The sequence below is a fragment of the Bison bison genome, unplaced genomic scaffold, assembly GCF_000754665.1.
Source record: "Bison bison bison isolate TAMUID 2011002044 unplaced genomic scaffold, Bison_UMD1.0 scf7180017864373, whole genome shotgun sequence".
Lineage (NCBI taxonomy): Eukaryota > Metazoa > Chordata > Mammalia > Artiodactyla > Bovidae > Bison > Bison bison.
The window spans coordinates 5,281,048-5,294,550 of NW_011494945.1; the positions used below are offsets into that span (position 1 = coordinate 5,281,048).

The 13,503-nt window shown below is 44.7% G+C and overlaps 1 protein-coding gene across 1 annotated transcript in view; it reads left to right on the top strand.

Moving 5' to 3' along the window:
• The first annotated feature begins 43 nt into the window (after positions 1 to 43).
• The window catches only part of DDO (D-aspartate oxidase), a 17,690-nt gene continuing 4,230 nt past the window's right edge, over positions 44 to 13,503 (top strand). Inside the window, 5 exon segments of the mRNA XM_010856616.1 lie at positions 44 to 118; positions 120 to 175; positions 2,180 to 2,355; positions 7,162 to 7,270; positions 9,135 to 9,311. Coding sequence (XP_010854918.1) covers positions 59 to 118; positions 120 to 175; positions 2,180 to 2,355; positions 7,162 to 7,270; positions 9,135 to 9,311 — 578 coding nt within the window. The 5' untranslated portion in view covers positions 44 to 58.

The following is a 13,503-nucleotide window of genomic DNA, read 5'->3' on the forward strand; positions in this document are numbered from 1 at the left end:
CAGGCGAATGGGCCAATGGAGGTTAAGCATAGAGGGAATGTCCTTAACAAACTCCCCAATGGGAAGCAGTTTTGCTTTTCCTGGCCCTCAGGGCGCTAGACCAGCCACTAGCTGGGAAAACAAGCGCTGGTGCCAGAGCCTTCTGTGGGTTCCAAGGCTGCTTTTTCAGAGACAGGTACTTGAATCCTCCCTGCTTTCGGCTCAGGGGTGGTTCTGGACCTACTCCATGAGTTTGGGGTGTGTCTCCGTGGGGTCAGGTGACAGTGATTCACAGGTCACTGGGCCAGAAAGTACCTACCTTGCTGGGTCATTTTTTCTTTCCTGGTAGCTGGATATTCTCAGCCACGGGTTACTTTCCCTCTCAATTTATTTGAGCTATTTTAAGAAAGTTTCTGGGAAGGGGAGGCCATTGTGAAATAAGAAAGCTGGTAAGGGAACAGGTGTCTGCCTTCTGCCTCTGGGGGACATGCACGGGGCTACGCTCCAAAAGCTTGCCCCTCACATGTGGGTCTGCTGCTTGCCCGGGACCCGTCTCTTCCCTCTGCCCTGGCAATCCTGTTCTTTCTCAGCTAGCCAGCCCACTGGGGAGCAATCAGATAAACATATGGCTGAGGAAACCGCATATTGCCTGAGAAACCAAAATAACATGCACTAAACCACATTGGAAGACTCTGATATCTCTCAGTGCCAGAGACCTTCAGAGAGAGAAGAGAGCACTGACTGCCTTTGCGCTGCTCACAGTGAAGGAGCCACCCAGCCCCCTCCTGAGAAAAGGTGAATTTTATGTGCAGGTGGCCATGATTTGTACCATGTGACCTGATGCCCTGGCTATTGCTGATTGGATAATGACGGGAAATCATGCCAAGGAAGATTTAGAGCCTCTCTCAGCCTGATAAACTGGGCTGGGGCTAGAGCTTTGTTTAATAGGGATGATGACGACCAACTGGACTAATTGCATTTTTTTCTCTCTGGAGTTCCACCTGAGACCTATTAGGGGAAGTTAGCAAGAACCACAAGTGGAAAGATAAGCAGGGAAGCATAGGAGGACTTGGGTGCTGACAGTGGACAGGGCTCAGTGGACTCCTGCTGCTAAGAGGTGAGGGGTTGGGAGGGCTTTGAGCCCTCATCAGTCCTCTGGTTTCTACCCTGGGAAGAGAGTATCAGGATGCCCAGCCCAGGCCCTGGACATCTGTCTCCTGTATTTCCATAGGGACTCTCAGAAGAAGTCTCCTTTATGAGACAACCTCAGTGCATCCCTTATTTACCACCTGTAAGAACTAATAAAAAACTCTCGTGGCCTGGCTTAGAGATGAAGGAGTTGAGGCAAGGAGCCCATGGTCGTGCCCCAGGTTATAGAATCAGAACTCAAATCTGTGAAGGAATCCAGGCTCCTTATCTGGAAAGCCTGCTCTTAGAGGGTGAGATTTGAGGACTGGAATGTTGGGGAGAGTGGAGGGTTGGGGTGTGGGTGAGGGGGGTTGGTTTCCACTTAAGAGTGAAGAGCAGGAGAGGAGATGTTGGGTTCGGTGGTTCAGACCTGGTGTCACATCGTTACAATTAAAAAGCAGTTTGTAAACAGTAAGAGCTGAGTTCTAAATTGCCTGTGAGCCACGCCCTCTCAGTGGCTGCTCCTCAGGAGGTCTCTGGGAGCAGACGCAGCAGTCCTGCTGCTCTCGTCCACCTCGCTGACTTCACCAACCTTCCCTTGGCCGTGCCCACAGGGAAGGTGCTTTAGGAATCAGCAGAAATCTCCTCCCAAATGCAGACGTACTTGCCTGTCCTGTGTTCTCAAGACAACTCCAGGCTGGTTTGGGGCTAATGTCTAAACTCCATGGAGACCTGCTTGCCCTCACTTTTAATGGGAAGAGAGCTCACAGGAGCTTTCTTTATCCCATGAGAAATGCTGGCAGGAAAGGTCAGATTTGAAGAGGCTGTGGACCTAGGGAAAGAACTCTCAGGGCCAAACTTTGTTCTGGATGGAATAATTCTTTTTTTTTTTTTTTTTTCTTTTTTGGCCATGCTGCATGGCTTGCAGCATCTTAGTTCCACAACCATGAATTGAACCCACGTCCTCAGCAAGGAAAATATGAAGTCCTAACCACTGGACAATCAGGGAATTCCCAAGGTTGGACTAATTCTTAAAACAAGGTTTTGCAGCTCATACTTTGCCTCCTCACAGGCCCATGGATACAATACGGATTGCAGTTGTGGGGGCTGGCGTGATGGGGCTTTCTACTGCTGTGTGCATTTCCAAAATGGTCCCAGGATGCTCCATTACAGTCACTTCAGACAAATTCACCCCTGAGACCACGAGTGATGTGGCAGCTGGAATGCTTATTCCTCCTACTTATCCAGGTGAGAGAGGGATTTTTGCTTATCTGTCAGATATGATAGATGTGAGATAGAATGGTGTTGATGTTGGTTGACTGCCGTTTACAAAGACAGCTGGACATTTGTGTAAGTGTAACGTGTGCCTTTGACATCTTGTTGGTTCATCTGTTAGGAAAGATTCAGTTATGTTGCAGGATAGAAAGAACCTCCAAATCTTAGCAGCTTAAAAAGCAAAGGTTTATTTTTCTCTCATACTATATGTGGATTGAATATCAGCAAGGGTTCTGTTCAGCACCCAGGGGCCTAAGCTGATGAAGCAGCCACAGTCTTGAAGGTGATCAAGCCTGTAGCTGGGTGGGTGAGAGCTCTGGGGCTCCTGCCTTAGCAATTAAAGGCTCTGATCAGGAAGCAACATTCATCACTTATGATGACAGCTCATTGGCCAGTGCTAGTCACATGCTCCCACTCTTCAGAAGGAAGCCAGGAAGTACAATTCTATAAGGCTCCTAGAAGGCAGACAGACAGAAGCATTTGGTGAACAGCACTAATGGCTGCCACAGTTGGTAACTCTAAATCTTTCCACTGATAACAGTAATAACCATCAAGTCAGAAAATACTTGTAATGGGACTAACATCCTCACTTCTAAGCCAGTATAAAAAAAATTGGTCAATATGTATTCAGGACTAAAAATGCATTAATTTTTAAAAACATGTCCATGCATCTTTTCCATTTTGTATTCTTCATAAGAAATGGGAGGAGGAGGAAACAGAATTTAATAGGAAACAAAACCACTTTGCAACTAATGAAGTTTATACCCACTGTCTCCATTTCCTCATTTCCACTCTCTTTTCTCCCCTTTAATTTTTGTTTTTGTTTTTGCATCAAGGTTATACGAGCACATAGTCTAAGTAGTCAAACGGTTATAACTTATTATCACCCCCCACCCCCAACTGCCCCAGCAATCTGGACTATGAATTGCCATGTCCATTTAATCCAGAAACTTATGTCTCCAGTCCAAGGTACAGTCTCTGAGTTACCCAACTGCTGACTCCTCCCTCCTGCTATCTCTGCCTCTCTTTCTGGAATTGCTGTTATGCTGGGCCTCCTGGTTGGATCCTCCATACTCTTAGCTTTTTTCTCTTCCTATTTCTATTCCTCTTTTTATTTACTTTCTAGAAGAATTTTCTCAGTTTTTTCTTTTCCCTTGCTGTTGGATTTATTATTTCTCATATAGCGTTTTAATATTCCAAAGCTCTTTTTTAGTCTCTAAATTTCCCTGTGTTCTAACATACTATTTATGTTGTATGGTTGCCATCTTATCTTTCTGAAGACACTAGTCATGGTTTTAAAAAAGTTTCTTCTCCCTGCACAGTTTCTGTTGTCTCCAAGTTGTGTTTTTTATTTGATGTGCTCATTTTTCATGTTACAGGTTTTCCTTGGCTTCATGGTCATCTTTACCTGTCTGTTGACATTTAGGAGCAGGGTCCTGACAGGAGTTTCTGAGCCTTGTATGGCACTTGTTATCTTGAGGCTCATTGCACTGGGATGGGGGAGCTGTTTGGTTGAGGAACCTCTGATGTCACTGTATTTAGTCTTTCTTCTTGTGTAGGTCATGTTCCCCAGAGAAGAGGCTTTCTGTCTCCTGGCTGGGGTGGGTGAAGGCCTGGCTGGCAGCATTCTAGAAGGAGGAGGAGAAGCAGTCTGGGGTCTTAGCATCCAGTTTGCATGTGTTCCCTTAACACTCTTGTTTTTACTATGGTATCCTGACTTTTGTGCTTAGGGTTCCTACCCCCAAGCCCCCCCTGTTTCACCTAACAGAGAATAAACCCATCTTCTGCCAGGGTAGGAAGGGCTGTGACCTCAGCACTGCCATCTAGGAACTTGGCTTTGTCAGCAGCAGGTGCTGATGTACCTCCTAGGAGCTGCCTCGCAGGAAACAAGCACAGGAGCCTGGTGTGTGTACAGAATGCTAGTTCACTCTGGACACCTTTCTTGTGACCAGAGTCCTGGTGTCCATTTTCCAGGCATTTCCTTGCTGTGTCAGGACCAGATGAGTGGTGAGAAGGCTGCCCAATAATCATGGAATCATCTTCAAAGAAGGAGGCTTACCTGGGAGATCATTCAGTCCATGGAGGCCCAGCTTACCCTTTGACGGGGTGGTCAGGGCCCCTGGATCAGGGTCTTTCTCTCTAGTGCTGCTGATAGACTTTGGTTTTCTCCCTGAGCTTCTTTTGGACCAGCCCCAGTGATGTCAATACTATATGGGGACCATCCTGTTCCATAGGGTTTTTATAAAGATTAAATGGGTTAATACTTGTAAAGCATTTAGAACAGTGCTGGGACACAGTGTTATGTTGACATTTCCTTTTTTAAAATTAATTTATTTAATTGGAGGCTAGTTACTTTACAGTATTGTGGTGGTTTTTGCCATACATTGACATGAATCAGTCATGGGGGCATGTGTCCCCCCATTCTGAACCCTGATTCCCTCCTCCCTCCCCACCCCATCCCTCTGGGTTGTCCCAGAGCACCAGCTTTGAGTGCCCTGCTTCATGCATCAAACTTGCACTGGTCATCTGTTGTATATATGGTAATATATATGTTTCAGTGCTGTTCTCTCAAATCATCCCACCCTCACCTTCTCCCACAGAGTCCAAAAGTCTATTCTTTACATCTGTGTCTCTTTTGCTGTCTTGCATATAGGGTCATCATTACCATCTTTCTAAATTCCATACATATGCGTTAATATACTATATTGGTGATTTTCTTTCTGACTTACTTCACTCTGTATAATAGGCTTCAATTTCATTCACCTCATTAGAACTGACTCAAATGTATTCTTTTTAATAGCTGAGTAATATTCCATTGTGTATATGTACCACAACTTTCTTATCCATTCGTCTGCCAATGGACATCTAGGTTGCTTCCATGTCCTAGCTATTGTAAACAGTGCTGTGATGAACATTGGGGTACACGTGTCTCTTTCAATTCTGGTTTCCTCAGTGTGTATGCCCAGCAGTGGGATTCCTGGGTCATATGGCAGTTCTATTTCCAGTGTTTTAAGGAATCTCCATGCTGTTCTCCATAGTGGCTGTACTAGTTTGCATTCCCACCAACAGTGTAAGAGGGTTCCCTTTTCTCCACACCCTCTCCAGCATTTATTGCCTGTAGACTTTTTGATGGCAGCCATTCTGTATGTCGACATTTTCTACTGTCAATACTGATAGTCTGGCTACAGTTTTCTTTTACCAGCACTTGAACATGAATTAGGTCACCAGATTTGTTTTACTCATCATTGAACTGGGATTGTCTGTTCTTTTGAGATGACTTTTGCAGTGTGTGAGTAGCAGTCACTGTTTTGTGTCTTCAAGTTTGGAGTGGGAAGGGAGGGTACATTTCAATATATCCTCAGATCAGATCAGTCACTCAGTCGTGTCCGACTCTTTGTGACCCCATGAATCGCAGCACGCCAGGCCTCCCTGTCCATCACCAACTCCCGGAGTTCACTGAGACTCACGATTGTTGGGGTGTAATCCATATGAGGTCTAATTCAGTTCTTTGTGGCTTATTTTTTAATTTCCTCCTTACTTCTGAACCAGTTGATCCAGTCTGCAGTTTTGAGAATGCATTCACATGGGCACTTATTTAAAGACAATAGCAGAGATCCACTAGTAAAGAAACATTTCCTGGCTCCTGAACAAGTGAATTGCTTTAAAGCCTACTAAGGAAATGCCCCCATTCACTTGGAAACAGGATGCCTCCAGGGGCTTTTCATCTCTACTTTCAGTGAGCTCTAGGGACTTCTCTCCAAGCAAAGCTGACCCAGGATCCTCTGCTCTGCTGCCCTTGTCTGCTCTGTGGCTCCCCTACATTTCAGCCCCTCAGGATTACTGTTCCTCAGTCCCTGTCCTGCCCCTGGATTCTCTTTCATGACCCTCCCTCAGGGTCAGATGGCCAAATACTCCATCCATAGATTTGTCTACGCTTCTGGGTCAGGCTTGCTCCCTGTGCCTACACTGGGCACTATTATTTTGAGGCTTGAACCCTGATCCTGATTTCCTCCCTGGCAGGCCTGGAACCCTTCCAGAAGCTGTGTCCAGGTCCAATCCTGGACAAGGATGCCTGGGGGGTAGGGGACACTGGTCCACAGGACTCTGACAGAGAGGAGGTTCCTGGCGTAGTCCCTGCATACCCCTGGTGACCCCAGGAATGCTGCTCCAAGCTGGTCTGTGATTCCATGGAGGGGGATGGAGGTAATGGCAGCCTTGGATGGGGCTGTAGGGAGCTTAGTTTCACAATGCAGGCTTCCTCTCCTTGTATCAGGAGGGTGAGCAACCTGGGTTTCCCACTCATATGCTGTCTGTTCTTCGACCTGGTTGACCTGGGCTCCAAAGATCTCCCCTTGTCTCCTGCTGTGCTTTCAGCTTCCAGTAAAGAGGCCCTATGTTATTTCTCTCATCATCTCAATGGTGTAGCCAGCTGCTTGCCTCAGCCAGATCAGCTAACGTGGCTCAGGTTGGTTATGGACATTTCTAGGGCCTCTGGAATACACTGAGTGCCAAAGACCCCTTTGCAGGTGGCCTGTGTATTAGACTTTTCCCTCATTGGTTGATTTCCCCTCTGTTGATTAGTCATTATATGAACAGAATCTGATAGAGCATGTCAACATTCAAAACTTCGGTCATCGTTCACCACAATGTGGTACTTTATCTAAATGTTTCTCCCTGCCTTTTTGGTTTTTGCCAGTTTGTAGAAAGAAGCTTCTCTGAAGCACAGTCATTGTCATCAGTTCCCTTTTTGTTCTGCTTTGCTTTTCTCCACCATCACAGACACACCCATTCAGAAGCAGAAGCAGTGGTTCAAAGAGACCTTTGATCACCTGTTTGCAATAGTCAATTCTGCAGAAGCTGAAGATGCTGGTGTTATTTTGGTGTCTGGGTAAGAGAGGAAATCTGAAATTATTTTGGAATTTAGAATGATCTTAACACACTTTAGAGTTTAACAGAAAATATTACTGAGTACCTGCTGTGAGCACGGGGTAAATGTCTGAGACATAGAGGTAGACTTATCCGCCAGGGCGTAGGCAACATGGATCTGGATCTGGTTTGAGTTCAGGAGAGAGAAGAGGGCTGGAGATGTAGCCTTCTGAATGTTTGGCCTGTAGATGAAAAAAGGGAAGTGGGTGATCTAGTACAGGAGAGTGTTCAGAATGAGACAGAAAGAAAGCCTGGTATTGAGACCTGCAGCAAACAATCTTTACATCTTCCACAGGACCTGTGTTGAATGAATCACTTAGAGATATAAATTCCAGTACCTTAATGACCACACCATTAGAAACCATGTATAGCACTCAAATGATTTTCCTTGCTATTTTAGAGCAGCCATGCTTTACAACATTTATTCCTATTGATGTAATGAACCCAATACTTATAAATCCAAAGATATGCCTAGCAGCTATTGATAGTATGATTATAGGCTTCTTATTAACAGCTGATATCATTCCACTTCATCAGCTCCAACCATGACTTAAGGATACAGGGTATGACCCAGCAATCCCACTGCTGGGCATTCACACAGAGAAAACCAGAACTAAAAGAGACACATGTACCCCAGTGTTCATTGCAGCACTGTTTACAATAGCTAGGACATGGAAGCAACCTAGATGTCCATCGGCAGATGAATGGATAATAAAGTTGTGGTACATATACACAATGGACTATTACTCAGCTATTAAAAAGAATGCATTTGAATCAGTTCTAATGAGGTGGATGAAACTGGAGTCTACTTTACAGAGTGAAGTAAGTCAGAAAGAAAAACACCAATACAGTATATTAATGCATATATATGGAATTTAGAAAGATGGTAAGGATGACCCTACGCACGAGACAGTAAAAGAAACACAGATATAAAGAACAGGCTTTTGGCCTCTGTGGGAGAAGGCAAGGGTGGGATGATTTGCAGGAATAGCATTGAAACATGTATATTACCATATGTGAAATAGATTGCCAGTCCAAGTTCAATGCACAAAACAGGGCACTCAAAGCCAATACACTGGGACAACCCAGAGGGATGGGATGGGGGACACATGTATACCTGTGGATGATTCATGTCAATGTATGGCAAAAAACTCCACAATATTATAAAGTAATTAGCCTCCAATTAAAAAAAAAGGATACAGGGCTTCACCTAACAAATCCTGGCCTTTCTTATCAATGACTTTATGTGATCATCTACAGTTTCACTCATAATTCACACCCCTGTCTCCTGCACTCCGCTCATTGCTTATTCTAACTTATATATTTTGTTTGAAATTGAGGCCAACATTTAAACTTTTGATGATTTGTTTACAGTTTATGTAAAGCATTATGCAAAACAGAAAAATCTTTCCCCCAGATGCTGCTGCTGCTGCTAAGTCGCGTCAGTTGTGTCCGACTCTGTGCGACCCCATAGACAGCAGCCCAACAGGCTCCTCTGTCCCTGGGATTCTCCAGGCAAGAATACTGGAGTGGGTTGCCAAATAAGAAAAGCTGGGCAAGAGCTTTTTAGAAAAAGAGAGTTAAATTCAATCTTTAAAAGACACACAGCTTTTTAAATGTCTTATTCCAATGCCTGCCCTCCCCCTACCCCAAACATTTTAAATTTAGCTACTGAATAATATGAATCTAAGTGAACAGAAAAATAGATTTTTTTTCTCTGTACGGGCATAAGAAGTGTGTTTTTAAAATGCTTTAGAGAATGTTACATGGGTTTTACTAGAAATCTCATAAAACTTCAGGAAATTTTTCCACTTAATGTGTTTGAGTTGGCAGATATTTCAGAGTATTCCTACTGAAGAAGTGCCATACTGGGCTGACGTGGTGCTAGGATTTCGAAAGATGACCAAGGATGAGCTGAAGAAATTCCCCCAACATGTGTTTGGTCATGCTTTTACGACACTCAAGTGTGAAGGCCCTGCCTACCTCCCATGGTTGCAGAAAAGGTTGGTTGAAGTAGACTTTACTGCTTCTTTTGTCTGTCCTACCCACAAATACATTCATACCTTCTCATAACATAGAGACTAAATTTTCTGTTGTGCCTCAGAGCTTCTGTGCACTGTGCCTTGTTGTGTATCAACGGCTGGGGCTTAGTAAACAATCTGTGAGACACTGTGTCACAAGGAGTGAGTCACACCCAAGTTGGTAACACGTCCATTTTCTGCTTCCCTGTGCATCCTGATGCAGGGGTTGGTCCCTCTCTCCCCACCACTAAGATCCCCTCACTGAAACAGAACCTGTTTCCTCAGCTATAAAGTGAGATATTTGGAGAATATGCTTCCAGCTATTCTTTAGAGAATCTTAGGCTTATTATACATTATTTTTGAATTTTTTTCTCATTAATGAAAAAGAAAATAACTCCATTATTTTATTTTGTTATTAACAAGGACTTTAAAACTGAGGGCTTATCCAAATTAGGTAATGTCTTCCTTACCAAGTTCAGCCCAAATTCCAAGAACTTGTATTTTGGCTTGGTTTTCAGGACTTCCTGTTCCAGTTGGTTAGGAAACACATCAAGGGTATCATTATTTAAGACACATTAATAAATCTCTCTTGTTGCATCTGGAAATTGTAAGCATGTTGAGGGTTGTGAAACTGGCCCTTTCAGTGCCTGAATCTGTATATTTGGTAGATGCATAGGGATAATGCAAATTATTATATAAAAGTTGGAAAAGTGACTTGAGGTAAGCAGTGGCAACAATGACTTAGTCCCAGATGTAGGATATAAGATAATTAAATGGAATAATTAATTCCACAATTCTTTGTTGAGCTTCTGTGTATTCCTAGCACTGTACTAGAAGCTAGTCAATTCTACTGAGGGTGATGGTGTATGTGTGTGTACGTGTATTGATATACATGTTAATTAACAATTACAGTAACATGTATGCTGAGTGTTAAATACAAATTTATGAGGGTGGATTGGGAACACAGAGGAGGGAACCTAAGTCTGTTAGGCACACGTTGGGAACATCATGATATATTTTTGTAGTTTTGTAAGTGCTCATCTCACTTTTACCTCTTAGCAATTTATATGGGACTTTTTTTTTTTTTTAAGTTCCAGTTTCATAAAACCTACACTTTTGTGCCTTGTTTGCTGGCCCATAAATCCCTGTTTATATGTTAAATTTAAGCCACTGTATATCAGCTAATAAATGAATATTTGAGCCATCATGTGATGGAGTTACCCATCAGCCAACATTCCAGTTTTCAGGGCATCACCATCTTTTCTGAGTGGCAAGGTTAGATAGTGTTGCACTTTTGTCTTTATGAGAATACCTAGAAAAAGAACTTTGGAAGTGCCAATGCTATTGATACCTAGTTAAGGTATCATTTATCTTATCTTAATAAAATTAAGGGGAAATTATTAGGCAAGCCAGAAGTTACAGAGCTTTACTGTCAATATATGCATATTTATTTTGGGCCACACTCAACTAGTTTCACATGAGAATGTATATTACCTGAACAATTTGTTCTGCCTACTTCTAAAGTATCACCTTCTAGAAAACTGACCCCTTATTTCCATTATAGCTTTATTTTCAGTACTAACTGTGGGATCTGAAGGCCTGGGGAAAATCCTGATATCCTCTCATTAGTTGGAAGCCTGCTGTCAGCATTTTGCTTTACTTAAAATAAAAGTGGTACTTTGTGCCAGTGGGAGCCACCTCCTGACTGCAACACCATCGGGCCTGGTGACCAGCCAGCTGGGGTTCGTGCCTTGGAGCACGCTTCTTCCTGTCTGGTTTTAGGTGACAGAGTCAAGGTGAAGAGGCCCAAGGGGCTGCTCTTGCCCCAGAGAGTCTTGGGGAGGCCTTTTAAGGTCTATTTGTTTGATACACACCTCGACCAGTAACAGTGGGTGGGAACATGAGTGCCTCGAGCAGACAGTACACACGTCTGCTGCAGGAAAGCCACGAGGAGACCCTTGTCCTAGCCGTCCCCTCCCCCACCGCTTTGACCCCTCTAGGCCTGTAATACCTCAGGCTTCCGCATACCGCCACCCCCACCCCAGTGAGGGGGCATGTAGGGGCCTCCTCTCTGTAAGATTAGCTGTCCCCCCTTCCCTCAGGCCCTGGCATCTGACCAGAAGGCCAGTGTAGAGGAGGAGGAGGGTCATACCTGAGGAAGACTTTGTAGGGCTGGGACTCCTCTAAGCCCAAGGCAAACCTCTAGAATCAAGGACCTCAGGCCAAGACGGAGCCTGAGCCATGTTATGGTGAGGGCGTGGGGTCCTGGGGCTCACTCTGTAGGCTGCCACCCACTCTCCACCACGGGGATGACCCAGCTGGGGAGCCACACAATCCCTGCTTGTTCCTCACGCCCAGGGTCTGTTCTATTGCCTCCTACACCCCTGCCACACAATGCGAGTGTTCAGCCTAAAGCATTCTGACTCAAAAAATGGGCATTTCACTCAGCAAGCCACACAACAATGCCTTCAGTCTAAGCTCTATCCTTCTGAAACAATATTAATTTCTAGGAAAGAAAAAAACTGTTCTTAACCGCAAATTAGATCTGTAGTGTTTTTCAAAGAACAGAAGAAATCATCTCCTCAAAAAAAAAAGTATACCCAGTAATACCCAGAACAAACAAACGAACAAAACCCCCTGAAGGTTAATCAGTCATGCAGATCATGTTTTATATCGTTGGCCAGTGGAGTCATATTCTGCTGCTTTGTACTTGCCCTTCCAGGAAATGAATCATAGAGGCACGTCAACTGAACCTGTCTCTTCTCCAGGCATCCTACTTAAATAAATCATCCCAGCTGGAGCAGGATGGTCCTGTCTTGGGCGGCATTCAGAAAGTGGGTGCCCCATTTCAGTGCTGGGGGCCCTGTGATTCTGGTGCATTGCCTCCTTTCCAGGGGGCCGTGCCTTAATTCCGGGGCCCAGCACTGAGCACAGCGCTAACTACACCTTCTCTCTCCTCTATGGAGTCTTCTCAGTTACTTTCCAGTCTCACATCTCCTACAGCTTCTGTTCTCCTGCTTGGCCTGACTGACAGCAGAGCCTACACCACTCCCTCGGCAGATGGACAGAAATGTGGATTGTACATCAGGCAGGAGTCTCTGCCTTACAAATGTCCAACTTGCAAAGGTCCCTTCCTGCTCACAGTGGACTCCTGCTTCCCCACATCCAACATACCCTGTGCCCACTAGAGCAGTCTTCCTTTTACAGGGCCCTAGGCTGCGGTCCATGGGGTCGCGAAGAGTCCGACATGACTGAGCGACTTCACTTTCACTTTTCACTTTCATGCATTGGAGAAGGAAATGGCAACCCACTCCAGTGTTCTTGCCTGGAGAATCCCAGGGACGGGGGAGCCTGGTGGGCTGCTGTCTATGGGGTCCCACAGAGTCGGACACGACTGAAGCGACTTAGCAGCAGTAGCAGCTTAGCAGAGAATTCCTCCTTCGCCCAGCATTGGCTGCTGGCCCCTAACCAGACAAGCCATGGGCAAACATTGGCCTCAGACACAGGTCTAGTGTGAGCAGGTTTCACCCCGCCCCCCGCCCCCTCCAGGCTTTCTCCCTGGTTATGCAAAGATGAGGTGGAAGGGCACCAGCCAGAAAAGTGGAAAATGATGTTTATTTTTTCTGACGATGGCAACAAGGTTAGTAGGGAAGAGATGTGGGGCAATGGCCTTGGGGGCTTCCACTGGGCCTCCAGTCGCTGCCCTAAGACAGTTGCAGGAGGAAAACCCCACCTGCTGGACTGACTAAGGGTGCCCAGCTGCTCCCCTCTGGACCACTCTGCCCACAGAAACCTCAGGTCTCCTCCATAAAGGGACCAGAAGCTGCTCTGTGCCTGAACAGGGCTTAGGTCAATTAAAACAGACAAGTTTGTGGCATGGACAAGGTAGAGATGGATCTTCTGAGAAGTGGTAGATAGAATTTATTTCCCACTTATCACAGTTTATTTTATTAGAATATGCATTGCAACACAATGAGTGAGCAGTAGGGATTGTTCATCGGATGAGGTTAAAACTTTCAGGTTAAAATTAGAGTATATATGGAGAGAGAGTTATATGCTATATATTTAATTGCTTTGTAAACCTAAAATGCATTTAAAAAATTCTAACTGTGAGAAGTTATTTTAAATATATTAAATATATTTATAATATATTAAATATATTATATTATAAATA